The sequence below is a fragment of the Ambystoma mexicanum genome, chromosome 7p (genome assembly GCF_040938575.1).
Source record: "Ambystoma mexicanum isolate Mex_15411 chromosome 7p, UKY_AmexF1_1, whole genome shotgun sequence".
Taxonomy (NCBI): Eukaryota; Metazoa; Chordata; class Amphibia; order Caudata; family Ambystomatidae; genus Ambystoma; species Ambystoma mexicanum.
This window is the reverse complement of record NC_090939.1, coordinates 703,999,734-704,017,766: the sequence shown is the minus strand read 5'-3', so window position 1 is coordinate 704,017,766 and position 18,033 is coordinate 703,999,734. Positions and strand designations below refer to the sequence as shown.

The following is an 18,033-nucleotide window of genomic DNA, read 5'->3' as shown; positions in this document are numbered from 1 at the left end:
GTGGGGGAAAAGCTCACACTCTTCCCAAGTGGAAAGAAATAACTCCAGAGATCCAACAAAGCTGCTGAGGGACTCATTAGGTAAGGGAAATTAGCCATGAAATGAGAATTCTCCCTAACAATAACCATGGGATTCAAGATATTACAGGGAATCAGTTGCTTCCTTGGCTCTTCTCTAGGCTACCCACCGTTGCATCTGATGTTGTGATGGAGTTGGGGAGGTGGATAGTATGGATTATGAGTGTGTGAAGCTAGCTTTATTTGCTAGATTTGGGAAGACCCCTTCGCAGTACCTTAAGAGGCTTAGGACCCTCAAAAAGCATGATGGTACCCCTTGGGCTACCTGAGTGTGTGAATGTTTGAAGAATTTAGAGAGTTGGGTAAAGGGTTACAGAGTTAACACTTATGAAGGTATGATAAATATTGTTATGTTGGAGTCAATCTATGATGCCTGTTCTCCTGAGCTCAGACAGCACTTGGCTGATTCTAAGGAGATAGATCCAAAGAGGTTAGCTAAGGCTGCTGACTTGTGGGCTGCCAACAGGGCTACTCACAAGGATTCTGGGGCAACTCAGAAGAAGGATGACGGAAAGCAGCCAAGGAAAGATAACAAGGAGAATTCTAATAACTCCAATCCGAAAGAGGGCCGCAAACAGAACAAGGGTAAGGCCCAATGATAACCGAATCAGGCTAGTGTACCTCCTGGCGCAAAACCAGAGGTGGGTCAGAACAAACCTCCATTCATCACAACATTTGGTAAATGTTATGTTTGTGGGTCAACTGACCATGCAAAAGGGGATCCCAGATGCAAGGGTAAACCTTCAGGGGTCCACACTGTCTCCTTAGCCTTCTCCCAGAGGAAGAAGTACTTATGACAAGTGGAAACTTTCACCTACTGGCTGATGAACCCTTGAGAGTCTCATCTAGTGTTTCTTAAGTGTCCTTGGGTTTGTGGGAACAAAAGAATGTAGATGTATATAAGTCCATCCCTGATAATACTAAAGAGTATTATACAGATAGTGTCCTTGTAAATGGCCAGGAGACTCCTGCCATCAGAAACACTGGAGCCAGCATAACTGTGGTTGATGAATCATTTTCCAAGGTAGAGGATGTTGCTAAGGCACCCACATCCCTAACCAAGTTAGCTGGATGCCCTGTGCAAATGCTTCCCCTTTTACCAGCTCTCATCCAGTGCGATGACATGACTGTCAAAATACCCGTTAGTGTGCAGAGTGAAGTGCCTGGGAGAGTTCTGTTGGGTAATGACCTGAAAACTCTTGGAGTTGGGTCTAGTACCCCCAGGCCTCCCAGTAAAAGGAAACAAGAGCTCACTAGACCAGGGAGAGGACCTTGAGGGGCTCTCCAGGGGACTTGATAGAGGAAACTATCACCCCCAGTCCACAGGACTTACTAACTGCTATTTCAAAAAAGAAAGAGGCAAAATGGAAACCTAAGACCTCCCAGAAAAAAGCAGATAGCACCCCTGTGCTACCAACCAGGACATCCCCAAGACTGTGAAAAGTCAAACCTGTGACTCCTCCACCAGCTGCGGCTGAGTGTGAGGTACAGCCCTGTGTGGTTGATCCAGCTATTGAAGAATCAGAACTGGAAGAGAGGACCTTACTCTAGTTGGAGATCTGGATCCTGCTGACCATCCTGAGCTGCAGTCTTTACTGGCAGAAGTTGGACCCAACAGGGCAGATTTCAGCAGAGGACAAAGAAAGTGTCTTACTCTTTAAGGTCTTCACCTACGGGCAGCTTCTCAGCTTGATGGGCAAGAGCCTCGGAAGCACAGGTTGCATTGGGAATATGGCCTCTTCTACAGTGAACCGACTGAGTCTGTCCCTGGGGACTGCAAAAGACGTGTAGTGCTCCTAGAAAACAGACTCCAGTTTCTAAAGTTGGCCCATGAGATACCTTTGGCTGGTCACTTGAGTTTCAAAAAGACCAATGAAAGGCTCTCTTTATACTTCTACTGGCCTAAAATGGGTTCAGAAGTTGACATATTCTGTAGGAGCTGTCACACTTGCCAAACTTCTGGCAAGAGTGGAGCCAAGAATGTGGCACCATTGGTGCCTCTCCCAGTGGTGGGAGTTCCTTTTGAGAGGGTGGGAATCGACATTGTTGGTCCCCTTGACCCTCCCACATCTTCAGGAAACAGTTTTATCCTGGTTGTACTAGACCATGCTACTAGATATCCTGAGGCGATACCTATGAAAACTATAATGGCTCAGGCTGGTGCTAGGGCTCTACTTGGTATTTTTTACCCGAGTAGGGTTTCCTAAGGAAGTGATATCCGACAGGGCGTACCATTTTATGTCCCACTACATGCACGCCATGTGGAAAAACTGTGGTGTCACTTACAAGTTCTCTACTGCCTACCATCCACAAACCAATGGACTGGTTGAAAGGTTTAATTGTTCTAAGAAGAGCTTGATAGGTGCTTTAGAAGAACCCCTTAAAAGAAAGTGGGACCTTCTACTGCCATGCCTTCTCTTTGCTTTTAGAGAAGTCCCTCAGGAGGGAGCTGGATATAGTCCCTTTGAACTTCTTTATGGCCATCCAGTCAGAGGTCCTTTGGTCCTGATTAAGGAGCGGTTGGAGAGTGCTCCTTCCCCCAAAGCCAGTCAGAGTGACTGACTATGTGATTGGTCTCTGAAGGAGAATGTCACACATGATGGCAGAAGCTAGTGATAACTTGAAAGCAGGTCAGGCTCTGGTCAAACATTGGCAGGACCAGAAGGCCAACATGATTGAGTTCGCTCAAGAGCAGCTTGTGCCAGTTATGGTGCCAACACGGCAGAGGGCCTTGCAGGACAAGTGGATAGGAAACTTCAAGGTTGTGGGAAAACTGAGAAGTCCCTCAGGAGGGAGTTGGATATAGTCCCTTTGAACTTCTTTATTGCCATCCAGTCAGAGGTCCTTTGGTCCTGATTAAGGAGCGGTTGGAGAGTGCTCCTTCCCCCAAAGCCAGTCAGAGTGACAGACTATGTGATTGGTCTCTGAAGGAGAATGTCACACATGATGGCAGAAGCTAGTAATAACTTGAAAGCAGGCCAGGCTCTGGTCAAACATTGGCATGACCAGAAGGCCAACATGGTTGATTTCGCTCAGGAACAGCTTGTGCTAGTTATGGTGCCAACACAGCAGAGGGACTTGCAGGACAAGTGGATAGGACCCTTTAAGGTTGTGGGAAAATTTGGATAGGTGAACTATCTGGTGGACTTAGGCAATCCTAAGGAGGCTCCCAGAGTCTTTCACACCAACTGTTTGAAGGCCTATGTCTCGAGACCAGAAGTGGGAGCTTTGCTTCTAGCTTCAGCTCAAGAGGAGGAGGAGAGTAAACCTCTACCTGACCTACTCAGAGGACAGTCTTTAGATGAGAAAATAGAAGGAGTTAATCTCTCTTCTAATCTAACATCTGAGCAACAGGAGGAGTGCAAGTTTCTGTTAAATCAGTTTGCCTCTCTGTTTTCACTATCACCAGGCTTGACCCTTTTGGGCCAGCATGATATTCTAATTGGTGACTGTTTACCTGTGAAAAGGAGAGGTTACAGAATGTCAGACCATGTAAGGACCCACATAAAGTAGGAGGTCAACAAGATGCTTGATCTCGGCATTATAGAGCCATCTACCAGTCCATCGTCTAGTTCAGTTGTTCTAGCCCAAAGGCAGGATCCAATTAATTGAGATTCTGTGTGGACTATAGGGCTCTAAATGCAGTCACAAAGACTGATGCCCATCCTTTACCAAGGACAGATGAACTGGTGGATAAACTTGGTGCAGCAAAGTACCTCAGTACATTTGATATTACTTCGGGCTATTGGCAAAAAGCCCAGACAGACCATGGCAAGGAGAAAACTGCATTCCTGGCCCCAGCAGGCCTCTACCAGTTTAAGGTTATGCCTTTTGGATTAAAGAATGTGCCTGCTACATTCCAAAGGATGGTTAATAAAGTTCTGAATGGGATGGAGGACTTCTGCATTGCATACTTGGATGACATTGCAGTGTTCATCCCTACTTGGAAAGAACATGTTGACCACTAGGATATGCATTGCAGGCTTTTGAGCAGGCCCATCTGACCATAAAGGCTAGTAAATTTGAAATTGGTCAGAGCAAGGTGGTCAACCTTGGTCATGAGGTAGGAGGAGGTGAATAAGGCCATAGCCTAACAATGTACAAGCCGTACAAAACTGGCCCAGACCTATTGACATGAATTCTAGCTGTAGTAGCCTTTTCTAGATTTCCCTTCCTATAACTTGTTGGTGCTTTTGATTTTGGATAACCTTGTCTTTCCTCCACTTTTAAATTGCTGGAGTGCCATTTTGCTCACACTTCATTTTGAGCTTAACTTGTCCAGAATTGATTGGGTGTTGTTGTAGTATATTTAGACTGTGATTTTCTGCTGCTTTATGATAGTGAACTGTTTTATAAATGATGGTGTGAATAAATATATATTCTTTTACTCAGAAACCTTGAACCATGTTTGTTTGAACCATAGCAATTGTTGTCCTTTGTGTAACCCTTGTACTGCTCACTTTACTCTTGAGATAAGTCTGGCTGCTCAGCCATCGCTACCAAATACTGTGTTGTACAGGCTTGTACCAAAGGTGAATTTCTACTTGCACTTGTGATCTTAATCGTGTTTGGTGTTCCCAAAGGTTACTGAATATGATTCTGCCTAACACTGAGCAGGATTTTGACATCACAACAGTTCATGGAAGAGTGCCGGGTTGAACAGAGACTTCACATTGTTTCTGTTGAGATAGCCTTTTTTTCCCTCCTTCAAGGCTCATGCAGAGATTCAACAAAGTAAGGATCCAGGCCTTCTCATTACATGGGAAATTGAGCACAAGCGCGTAACTCAGCTCCAAATCACTGCGTTGCATTCTTTCAAACTATTCACAGATACTGACTGTCAGGCGGGCACCACATTCAAACGTTGCAGGCTTATTTGAAGGATTTCTCTCTGTGGAGAGTCAGGCTTCAATGCAGACTTCATTTATGAATGGTGATATCTGGTTTTGACAACTCTAGCCAATGGCCTCTGAGGTCGCCATTTAAGCAAGTTACAACATTTGTATAGTAATAATAATAATCATAATAATAATCGTTCATTTATAACTCGCTTAATACCAAGAGTAGTTTATAAACTGGTTTGTAAGCGAGGGATCGGGAACTGCGTTTTCTTGCTTCCAAGACAAACACATTGCCCCTGAGTATCCCACTCACGCTCTCATCGGAACAATGTACGGTTGTTGGGCTCCCCGGAATTTCAAAAGGTGTTTCCTGCAGGCTGTGTAATCCCTCTATAATCAAAGAAAGGCTGCCACTTACTGTCAGTGAAGCCCAGGCAAGCAGCTGTGCAAGGGGAATCACACAGGATAATGAGGTGTGTCGGGCCGATTTGCGATTAAGGGTTTCACCCTTGCTGAGCTCTCAGATAAGGGCTCACAAGTGAAGATGTTGGTAAACCAGGCAAGCGATAATACAAAATAATACTCAACAAAAGTGCTGGCTGGAAGTATCTGTCCATCATAGACATATACTATTGTTTATAGTAATTAAAAGAGATGGATAGTGTTAAAAAAAAAATAGTCCTACCATTTTCCAAAGCAGCAGTGGACGCGACTTTGCATACTTTTGTAGTAACAGAATGCCGAAGTCTTGTAATGATTCCTAGAAATAGAGCATTTTAAAAGTTATATAAATCAGTTGACATTTTGAAATTGAACATACTAGTGTATTATTATATAACTAGTGTACAGGCCCATACACACGGGCCAAAGTGCAGGTTTTCATTGACATGGTAGGACCACTATATATCCTAAAACAACAGCTCCCTCTAGTGGTGACAGCAGGCAAAGCAATGCAAACTTTTTATCTATATATATACCCTAAGGCAACAAACAACTCCCTCTAGCTGTGACAATAGGTGAAGCTACTGCATCCGACAAACATACATCTGGCCTTTTATTATATTGTTAGATTTGATTATTTAGAATCTCACCATTGTGAGACATATCACATAGCAAAAATATATGTGAAATGGAAGCTTTTTACTTCTGGCTTACTGACGGGTTTGTCATAATGTTACAACGTGAGGACACATTTGGAAATGTTGTTTGCAAATCTTTAAGCACATGCAAAATATAGCATTGCTTCAACAACACCTGCATTCGTAAGTAGGTCGAGATTAGAATGCAAATGATTACACGGGATGTAATACAAACCATGCAATAATGCATTTTATCATATTGAAGGTGGAAGGGCCTGATTCACAAAGCGTTTTACAGTGCAATAAGGGCCAATATGGGACAAAATGTTGATGGCCGTGTTTGATTGTCTTAGTAGAAGCCAGATGTGACACGACAACCTGCTTGTAATACAACAGCTTGTATTTCTTTCACTGTCTGCCCAGTGTTTATGTACTCACTATACTCAGTACCAGGCACATTTGCAGAATAATTTTAAATGTAGTTGTGCATGTTAGAGAATGCCTAACACAGCTCAAAGAAAATGGAATGAAGGTCTTAATGAGATAAATATCCGGTTCATAACTATGCATTCTTTACTCACACCTATCACCATGGCTACTGAAATACAGTACAAAGTACATGGATGCCCATGAACACAACGCCCCTTAACAATTATGTCTTTGTTGCCGGTCAAGTGGCACAGCGAGTAGAACGCTCGCTTTGACATCTGTGCAGAGCCTGCTAACCCAGGTTCGAATCCGGGTAATAATAAGAAGCGCTCAGATACCTGAGGGTTTGTAGCGCTATATAAGTGCCAAATTAATATTATTATAATAAGTATGGTACAATTTATTAAATGGATGTATTGTTGTATGAGCCCTTAATGGAGAAGTTTTGTCTGCACGAAATAAAGTTAAAAACATCAGAGATTAAACATATCGCCTCCTATACCGCATATGATAGACGACTAAATAAAAACAAAATAGGTGTTTATTCATGCCAACTTGTACTACTTTTACCAGATCTCTTTCAGTGGGCCTCATTCTAAGTTTGCCGGTCTGGAAACAACAGTGACGGTAAATTTACCGGCACCGTTGTTTCCGGACCGGCAAACTTTGGGTTTGCCTGCCGGAGTTGCTCTGCCCAACAGATCTGACCCTGCCAGGCACATAGGTCACGGCAGTCAAAGCAGTCACGGAAGCACCGGCACCATTAACAACAGTGCCGGTGCTTCTGTGTCCCCATTCCCATAGAGTCCTTTAGGACTCTATGGGAATGAGGATTAACGAAATTGCCGGCGACTGACTTTCCAGCCACCGAACTTGGAGTAGCACGGTGGCACCGGGAAGTCAGGCACCGATAATTTTTTACAGGTCCGGCGGCAATCCGCCAGTAGTACCGCCACGGTTACTGCCAGACCCGGAATGAGGCCCAGAGCCTTCGTAGGTGTTCTTATGTGGGAATCAAAGAATATGGCAGCAGTTACGCTAGGAAACACAAAACATGACATACCTTTACTTTCACTGTGTGATGGGAAGCGCTATGCAGAGTCAGAGTGTGCGAATGGGAAAATAAACTTCTGGCAAATTAGAGCGCTTACCTGCAGAGTTGTGCTGGTGGTATTTGATGAGTTCCGCGATTGAATCAAAGCAATAATTTTCTGCCACATATACTTTGTTTTCAGAGTTTATGTGCACGTGGTAATGTTTGACCGTTGGCTTTTTATCTCTGCAAAACAAGTTCAGTTATTTTCAGGAATCTCAGCTAACATGTTGAACACAATAAATCTTCTTTCATAAGTTTCATTTCGTACATCATCTCGCGATTTGATGGTGACAATGTGCTTAAAGCATGCTGCACATGTTATTTTTCATACGTGATTGTGAGGTACTAAATAGCCTGAAAGACTATGCATGTTGTCATTACAACGGGCATTAAGGAAGTTATTGCACAGGACAAAGCCCAGGGACATAGATTCAGGAAGGGTCAATTTCCCAGGGAATAATAACCCTTCCTCAGGTCTATTAGGTCTCTAAGGTTATTAGCATGTAGTTTTAAGAAGAAATACAACTTTCAACTAGGTCTCTGTTTATTTGTAAATTCGTTTGAACTGGAATGGTTTTTAAAATGAGTATGCATTTTGTGACATCAAAAGTGAAGGATTTCTGCACAGGAAACACAAATCATGTTGCAAATGTTTTAGCTCTCCCAAAGTGCTGTTAAATTGGGTGTTGTCGGTCATGTTGTAAATGTAGTGAAAAAATAAAAAAAACTCGGAAGGAGGAAAACATGAAGTTGTGGCAGGCCTGTTTTTGTTAGGCTGCTTATCTGGGTTCTTTTCTTAGCGGGTCCCGCAAGCAGAACTCGTAATCAGGCGGTAAGGGGTTGACGGCTCCGGCACCTTTAACGGTGCTGTTAACCCCTTACCGCCTGATTCGGAATGACCCCCACTGTCACCAGTGTCACTTTCATGCCTGAGCCACAGGGTGAGGCCTGGTGTCAGTGAGAACAGAGGGGCATACTGCTGGAGCAAAGCCCTGCAGGTCCTCTGCTGCTCTGGTATCAGATCGGGGGAGAGATGTACTCCCTCCACTGAGCCATCCTGAGTGTTGCTATGCAGCAAATCTGGAAGGGGCTCACTCTCATCCTCCTCTTTCTCTGAAGCTAGCAGAAGACATGAGACTTCCTCTATTCCGTGGAAAGGCTTCAGCCTGTTAACATGGAATACCTGAGGGTCTACCCCGGAGACACCCATGTAAACCAGATAGTTGACATCAACCATCTTGGATATTATTCTGAAGGGTCCAGTCCGCTTATTTGCCAGAGCTTGAGGCTTGGTAGGCTCCATCACAAGGATCTCCTAGCCTGGGTCCAATCCACTTGTGAGGCCCTAAGGTCATACCAGGACCTATTCAATTCTTGGCTTGCCTTAAGATTCGCTGATGTCTGGCCCATCATCTGTGCCATCCTCCTTCTGAGGCTTAATACATAGTCCCCCACTTGCTTGGTTGGACCTGGAGGGGCGGTTACCAAACCTTCTCTGATTAAGGCAGGGGTCCCCCTCACTGGATGTCCAAGGAGAAGCTCAAAGTGGCTGAAACCCACACCCTCTTTAGGCACTTCTCTATAGGCAAACAGCAGGCATGGTAGGAGGAGATCTCATTTCCTCCTTAGGGGCTCTTCCAGAGCACCCAACATGCCTTTGCGAGTTGTGTTAAACCACTCAACCAGACCATTGGCCTGGGGCTGGTAAAATGTAGAGAATGTGTACATTACCCCACATTCGTTCCACGTTGCTTACATGTAACTAGACATGAAGTTGGATCCTCTGTCAGAGACCACCTCTTTAGGGAAACCAACTCTGTTGAAAATGCCCAGGAGAACCCTGGGAACCACCTTGGCAGACACAGTCCGAAGGGGTATAGCCTTAGAGTACCTGGTGGCATGATCAACCAGCTCCAGGATGAACCAGTGTGCAACTGATGTGGGAGGGTCCAAGCGACCAACGATGTTGATGCCGACCCTCTCAAATGGTGTGCCAACCACTAGCAAAGGCTGCAGTGAGTCAATGGCACTGCCTCCAGTCTTGCCACACTACTGACAAGTTGGAGAGGATGGCAGTGGGACTCCACTTCTACTCCCATCCTGTGCCAGTAGAAATGTGCAGAGAGCCTATTCTCGGTCTTCTTAGTGCCAAGATGACCAGCTAAGAGCATCTCATTCACCAACTGCAGAAGGAAGGGCCTGTAAACCTTGGGTAGCACTAACCTCTTGAGTGCACCAGGTTCAGGCTTAGTGGGCTCACTACAAAGTGCCAGTGCCTTCCCTCTTGTCCAAGGTGCAGTGAACACTGGGCAATTGGTTTGGTGCAGCAGAAAATGGACCTTCAGCTTATACGGTCTTCCGGTTGCCAGGAGGCCCACTCAGAGGGACTCAATGACAGGATGGTTCCATTCAGGGTCTGCTCTCCTAGATTTAGGAGATTCAGGTGCAGAGTGGAATGTCCTGGTCCACAACAAAGGTTCACCCCAAATGTGCCCTGGGAGTGGATAGAGAGCAGATATTTCTTCTGCCCTAGACAGCTCCTTCTTCACCTCAGGCTGAGGGCTTTGGAAAGTACAACGTTCCTAAAGTAAGTACAGTGAGGTCTTTCAGAGAAAACATTCTGTGTCTTGGGAGCGTCTGCAGAATGGGTGGGAGACCCTTTCTTCTTAAAGGCAAATGCCCACAGGTGTTTGGACTAAAGCTAGCTTGTCTTAGTGGCCAATCCCTGCTCTTGAGGAGGAGGGATTGGAGTTTGCATTTCTGATGTCACACCGTAAGAGCTTTGCCCCAGATGAAGTGGGAGGGATAGAAGGGGAGGAGAGAGACAGAGGGAAACAAAAGGGCAGAAGTGTACTTCCATTGACAGTGTACTCCTGACTATCCTAATCCCTCCACTTTCCCTTTTGTACTGAGTACAAAGGCCTTTAGAGATGCAACAACCTGGTGTGAAGCTTCTCCTTTTGAAAGTGTGTGCTCCTTTTCATCCCCGGGGCCAGAACAGATGTCTGCTGTGCGGCTGTCTCAGGCAGAGGGTGTTACCTGCCTTAACAAAGAGATCAAAGAGGAGGCCAGGCCCTCCAGGTTCCTGTTCTGCCATTTAGCAGGCTACACCCAGCTGACCAGAATACACATCAGCTTCCACTGCAGAGCTGACTCAGGAACTGAAACGTGTGTATTATGGCAATGATCAAAGATAGTGCCATGCAATACGCCTAAACTATGGCATTGGTTTATTTTAGAGATTACCCTGATACCATCATGGGGTACATATGATCATTGTAGTTTTAGTAAAGGGGGGCATATGTTAAATGCTGCCCCAGTGCCACATGGACTTGGCTATCACTAGGGTTGTCAAGTGGGCATCTTGTGACCTTTGAACCTGCTCTTTGCCATTGGTAGAGCAGGTTCCATGAATCAGGCTACTGATGCAGCAGGGCACACGTACACTATACTTTTGGCGTAGAGTTGACATAAAAGGTGAATTTGGTTGGCAGATTACCATTTTGGAGATGGAATTACCTGCATCATTCTATTTTTTAATAACAATTTTAAAAAGCTAGGGCTTTGCACCCTTGCCAGATGGCAACTCCTCACAGTGATCAAGAGTGGCACTACCATCCATTACATGGACACACAGGGAGGAGACAGGGACTGGGACTTTCCTAACTGTTACCTTGCCCCTCTGGGGTAGGATGACCCCAGTGTCTACCCTGGTTGGCCACCCACCCCAGGCTGACAGAGGTCCACATCCCTTCTTAACAGGATTGTTAGGCATAATCCTGCGTAGTGCCCTTATGGACCACTACACACAGTTAAGACCACAGGTGGTAATACAAGTTTTACCTTTGGTACAAGCCTGTACTACTATGTTAAAGTGGTAGCAGTAGCAGAGCAGCCAGGCTTGTCTCAAAAGTATATGAGCAGTAGCAGAGATTACACAAATGGACCACAATTACTGTGACTCAAGCAAACACTGACTCAAGGTTTCAGGTAAAAAATGCAAGTACATTTATTTTTAAACCGTTTGTTATAAACACACCACTTCTATTAATTCAAAACCACACGTAAAATATACTACAACCAACCAATTCACTTTGTATGGTATAACTTCAAGGTAAGTACCATATGTTTTAACGGACCAGTCTTGTGAACCAAAAGACGTTACTGGGAATACATGTGCAATGACTTTTTGACAGTAATGACAGTTCGGTCTTACTAAAGAAACACGTATCCGCGGCAAGAAATGTTACCGGGGCAAAAACACACTTAGCACCTGAGATACCCAGAGAGATTTGGGGGCAAAAATCATAGGCAATACTTTAGTCAAGGCAGACAGAATCAGAGAACACTCATGGACAGAAATTCAAGAGTCAATAAGCCGGAGCCAGTGTCACGTGGAACCGGGTTCCTGTTGTCGAGGATCACACAATCGGACAGTTCACGATTCAACGTAGGTAGGAGTACTTAGATATTGTCAATGGAGGAGTCAAACGTTAGAAGAAGGAGGGAAGATAAAGGCAAGCCTTGTCGGAGGAGAAAAAGGGATTCACCCGATTTCCTCAAGCAGAACACAATACCTTATTCAAATGAAGAAGCTGGTGCCACGGCAGTTGTTCCTGGTAGTTTCCTGCAGACCCACGGTTCCTGGAGCTTCGGCAAGATGGAGGACGTCTCGAGGGGTCTGCACCACACAGGGCTGAAGCCAGCCCAGCAATGGTGAATAAAAAGGTGCGCTCCTTAAAAACAGGAGAGGCTCTTCAGATGGCTATCCGGACCACTACAGCAGTGTGCAGCAATTTCGACCACGAAGAGGATCTGCTGGCTGTAGAAGATGAGCTGGTTATCCCTACCAAGCTCAAGGGAAGAAGACTCCGGACTGGATCTTCTCTGGTCGTCGAAGGGTAGATAGCTCAGGACTGCAGCAGGCCTTCACCGGGACGGGATAGTTGCAGCAGTCGACTTCTTCTCCGCTTCTCTTCGGTTCTTTGTAGTTCCAGTGGCGACTCTGACTTCTAGGCCAAGAGTCCTGCCTTTTATGTGAAAATACCCCATTCAACAGCCTGGCTGTGAATCACGCAGCAGAGGGGTTGTCTAGCCCGGACAACCACCTCAGCCAATCATGGCAAAGTGCGACTTGGGTTTCCAAGGATAACCTGTGCAGGGGATGACTACACCCCTCCCTCACATTCAGCCCACCTAGACACCCAGGTGCCTAGAGGAGGGCTTCTTGGTCGGTGGTAAGTCAAAAGACAACCCTGTGTCTCTGCACTGAAGGTGCTGTGTAACACACAAAAGAAGGGGGCTACTGAAGTGGTGTACTCCAGAGCCCACAATCACAAAAACAGATGAAATACACATGGCAAAACATGGGTAAGAGTGGGGGAAAGGCTCGCACTCTTACCAAGTGAAAAAAAAAACCTCCAGAAATCCAGCAAAGCTGCTAAGGGACTCACTAGGTAAGGGAAATTAGCCATTGAATGAGAATTCTCCCTAACAAGGATCACGTCACAGACACACATGCAGTGCTTAACAGAGACACTCTGATTAGACCCAAGGCAAGTGTGATGCGATCATGGACTTTGGAACATCCAGAAATATATGGTGTAATGAAAAATGTTATTAAAAAAAATGACCAGGACATTGAAACAAAAAAAAATCTAAAAATGCTTTTGCAGCAAATAAATGAAAATGGGGCACAGTCATCAAAAATAAGTTACTGGTAGTAAATGATTTGCTACCTTCCTTGTGATCCTGTCAGAGAGCATAGGAAAGAATTGGTCTAGTAGAGCACCAGCACTCATTTATTGCCCAGGAACGAAAGACATCTTCTATGAACATTTAGCAAATGGGACCCGATATTTGATGATTATGTGTCTGCAGTCTAAAAGGCATTTTGTACACAAAAGTTTACAAATCCGGAAGTATTCTGTCTATATATTTGACAGTCATCAGAGAAGATACATTAGTGGAGGGTGAATGATGTAATACTTACTTTATAGCCATGCTGTAAACAGACACTGTATACATTCCTGCTTTACTTGATTTTCTAACCATAAAGCATCCTTCTTTGCCCTAAACAAATGTAAATAAAAATGGTTGAGCCTGGTACAGGTTTCCTTTTTAACCCACTGTATATTAATACAATATGAGCATTCAGTTATCAAAATATAACCTCAATCTATTAATTTGGATATATGTTAAAACATGTTTGTGTTACATGTATTGGGTGTAGAAATTACAAAACATTGCATAAGTCAACAGAAATGGACACAGTAAGAGTGGTAGTCAGTGTACTCTGATAATTACACAAATGAAGCCATAGAACCATGACATACATAAGAAAATGCTTTTACAAGATCCTAGCAAAACATTAGTATCATATATAAAACCATAATGTTGTACATTCATAAAAATGTATCCCAAAAATAAGGTAACTACAATGTGTTTTTTTGGCTCTGATCTTATCCCTTTAAAACTGGCAATCGAGTGTCCATTTTGCCAATTCAATGGATATCAGGGGCCCGATTCATGAAATATCTGCCTGGTTCAAAGTGAATTTTCACTGCTGAAAAGTGACTTTGCACTGCCGACACAAACCCTGATTCATGGAACTGTGCAAAGTGTATTTCTCCAGTGCAAAGTCCGGGCAAAGTCAGTGCATTGACAGTTTTGCAGTTCAAAAGGACTTTGCCCGGACTTTGCACGGTAAAAATACCCTCGGGATTATCATCGTAAGAGCAGTATTGAAGGACATAAAATGAGATAGCGGGTGGTTATTGGTAAACATGTTCTGGAACCCTGTCCCGTACCCAATTATGTCATTTGTACAGAAACTTTGGGACCTGTTGACCCTAATTACCATGCAATTTCCAAATGATGATAAACTAATGATGGGAGATCTTAACTCATATTGTTTGAAAGATAATATGTCTGTTGTGGGTCAAAGAAAGCAGAAGAGATTGAACAGTAGAGTCTGGGCTGAATTCATGAAAGACTGGGAATTACAGGCATTCAATGGTAAATTGGAAACAAATAATGAAATTGCCCCGACATGGAGAAGGCGCTCATCATATTCAACTATTGACTATATTTTGCCTCTCAGAATTTGTTTGATGCTTGTAGTCAATTTAAGATCGGGGAAGAAATGATGAGCGATCATGCCATGTTGACTTCTATTTTCTGTATTCCCGTGACTCAAAGGGGGACGCATATGAAACAATCACTCTCAATCAATACGGCTGGGAACAGGCTGGTCAAATTTAACAAGGGGGGTCAGATATTGAATTACAGTTTAGAGACAATGATCTCGAATCATAATGACCAGAATATTTTGTCTGAATTCGAACCAAATAACTTTGTAGAACTTCTGCGAAAACTGGCCCCCCCACATTTGGGTATGAGAAAGCATAACTCAAGCTACATACACTGCTTTGATAGTGGTATCTTACAAAAGAAAAGAAAGAGGAGAAGGGCCCTCTACCTGTTAAGACTTGCAAATAAGGATAAGGCTGGGTACTCCTCAGAGGTCAGACAAATAAACAACAAATTTAGAAACTGGATGAGATTGCATCGTGCAATAAGATTACAGAAAGAGGGTGAGACTATGCTAAAAACCGTCTGTCTTAAAAACTCCCACAGCTTTCAGTCATTAATTAATAAAACTAATGTACAAGGTCAGGAAACTATTATCCAGGAGCATTCTTGGGTGGAACACTTTACTAAGATCTATGATGTAAAGGACTGTCATCCACTGATTAACATACCTCAGGGCAATTGGGCTCTGTTTTATACTGTGGAAGAGATTAGACTGGTAATAACTAAAGCGTCAGTCTCCCGTGCTGCAGGGCCAAATGGACTTTCTAACGCAAACTTGAAATCCAACCCAGATATTTGGTCCAGGGTTCTAAAGGCTTTATTTGATAACATCATTGCCACAACTAACATCCCTAATTCTTGGAGAAGCTGCATAATAATACCAATCTTTAAGCATGGTGACCGCCTAGCGGCAGGTAATTATCGTCCGATATCCCTTCTGGATGCAGACAGCAAAATATTCGCGGTTCTGGTCCTTAGAGATCTTAAAGAGTGGGCATCGGCAAATAAAATAATTTCTAAATTTTAGACTGGATTCCTCAGGGGTCTCTCCACATCACACAATAATCTTATCCTAACCTGTCTATGCTCTGGGAGAACAGTCAAGGGGGGGGTCACTTTTTGGGGCATGGTTGGATTTATCCCAGGCCTTTGACACCGTGAATAGGGCACACCTGTGGTGGAAGTTGAAGAGTTGTGGGATTCCCAAACCACTTTTCCACATTAAGAGTCAGACTATTGACTGCAAGAAATTAATCACAGATGGTCCGAATTCAGAGAGGGGTTCGACAGGGTTGCCTGGTGGCCCCCTTCTTATTCAATCTTTATATCTCAGATATATTAAATTCCTTCTTGACTCTTCTGTTGGCCAGCCCTAAGATCGGTGAGACCAGGCTATCATTTTTAGCCTATGCGGAAGATATCATGGTTGTGGACTACACGCAAATTGGCATACAAAGGCTGATGAAGGCACTGGGTGACTATGCGTCAGTTAACGATCTGAAAATCAATCCAGATAAATCCAAGGTGATGATTTTTAAGTGCCCGCTGATGAAAATGAAGCCATTCTCGTGGAGGGGGAACTGAGCTATCTTGGCTCGAAGATCACCCTGTGTCCCAGTAAAACTGACCTAATAAGCACTTTAGAACCGAAAGCAACAAAATTGGGTTCGCATATGATAAAGATACATCTAAAATATTGTAAATTTACACTTATTCCCTTGATAAAGTACTATGTGGGTAAGGTGATACCAACGTTGCTGTTTGGTCTCGAGGGCAATATACAAGGTTTTTTTATTAAATGGGAACGTTTTGAGGCGAGGATATGGAAAAGAGTTCTCAGCCTCCCAAATTCTGTTCCAATGACATTTGTCCGCTATGAGTTGGGACTCCTCTCCCTCTTATTTTCCATGGAACTAAGATGGGTTTCATTGTTTAGATTGATAAATGATCCCCAATGTGACACGCTCTATGAGGATGTTCATTGTCAAATGATTAAGGGAGATAATACTTTCTTGCAAATGCTTAAATCAAAATGCCTTGATAATCCTCACTGCAGCAGACTCAGATGTTGATACCCTGAGAGCTAACCCCCTAAGATCAAAGGAATTTATTAAGAGAAGGGACTGGTCTAGGACTATAGAGGGGGTATGGGCAGCTAAACTATCTACTAACTTCCCTCTTTATGATAGACCTAGAGCTGTCCCTTCTACCTACCTGAAACAGTTTCCGGACCCTAAGGCTAGGATGATTTTTTTTTAATTTAAATTAAACATTCTACCAACATTGGAAATCTTACACATTCGTGATAAATGTATTTTTCCATCTAAAGTATGTCAAGAATGTGATGGGAATGTCAAAGAGACTATGAAACATTTAATAATTTCCTGCTCAGGAACAAGGGAACTGGTTCAGGGGAGATTACAGAGGTTTTTTGACAGGGGGAGATGGCATGACCCTGATGACTTTTGGGAGAGAATAATTGCTGGCAATTAAGTTGTTTTTGTCAATGGAAGTAGTGAAATTACTTAAAGTTTTAAAGTTAGTTGATTATGTGATTGTATAATTTTGTAATATGAAATGTTTTGTTTCCTCTCTTTCGATATACTGTGATATACTGTGTAAAAAGTCAATTTTCTTTGGCTAATATGCAGAATACATTTTTTTTTTTAAATAACCTTCAAATATACAATCAAATATTAGCAGGCCAGGTGGCAACAATGTAACCCTTTGCTTACTCTCAGACTTGTTCAGGACGTGTCTCCTGGCACATAAATGCCACGAGAGAACATCACATGACTCCGAAGTGAGTCGCGTTAAAGAGCAAGGAAATATTAGCAGTCCAGGCGGCAACAAGATAACCAGATTCAAATGAAATCCAGCTAATGCATTTCAGACCTCCAAACTACCAGTATGATTTCTTCTCAAAATTTTAATGATATGGTTACAATCAGGCTCTGAATTGGTTAAACGATGACATGGCAGTGAATAACCCAAAGTAAAAATAAATATCAAAGCACTTAGCTGGCTATTTCTGAGGGCCTCTGCCCATAACTCTAAGATAGGAGTTTGGAAATTGTAAGAAACCTGTATCATGGTAAACAGCTCATTGAGTATCACTAGGAATTCTTATTGACAAGTGCAAATAAAATAGTTTGTTCAAGTGTTGAACTCTTCAAAGACAATTAAAGCAATATTGTGCTACTCCCCGTTGAAGCTGGACACAAAAAACCTGCAGGAATGGGAGAACATGTAATAGAATAGCTGTAGTGTTTTAAAACCAATATAGAACGTTTTAACTGGTCAAAACCCACTCTACCAGAAATAAGTTTGATATCGGCAAATATCTTGGGGATAAATTATGAGACATACTGGGAGAAGGGTGAAGTGCCAGGGGATGTGAAATGGGTGGATACAAC

General features: G+C 43.5%; 1 protein-coding gene across 1 annotated transcript in view; it reads right to left on the bottom strand.

Annotated features, from left to right (window-relative positions):
• Positions 1-18,033, bottom strand: part of BMX (BMX non-receptor tyrosine kinase) — a 628,237-nt gene that overhangs the window by 216,608 nt on the left and 393,596 nt on the right. Inside the window, exons 11-13 of the mRNA XM_069636784.1 lie at positions 13,515-13,594; positions 7,578-7,705; positions 5,604-5,678 (exon numbers count right to left, since the gene is read on the bottom strand). Coding sequence (XP_069492885.1) covers positions 5,604-5,678; positions 7,578-7,705; positions 13,515-13,594 — 283 coding nt within the window. The remainder of the gene's footprint in view (positions 1-5,603; positions 5,679-7,577; positions 7,706-13,514; positions 13,595-18,033) is intronic.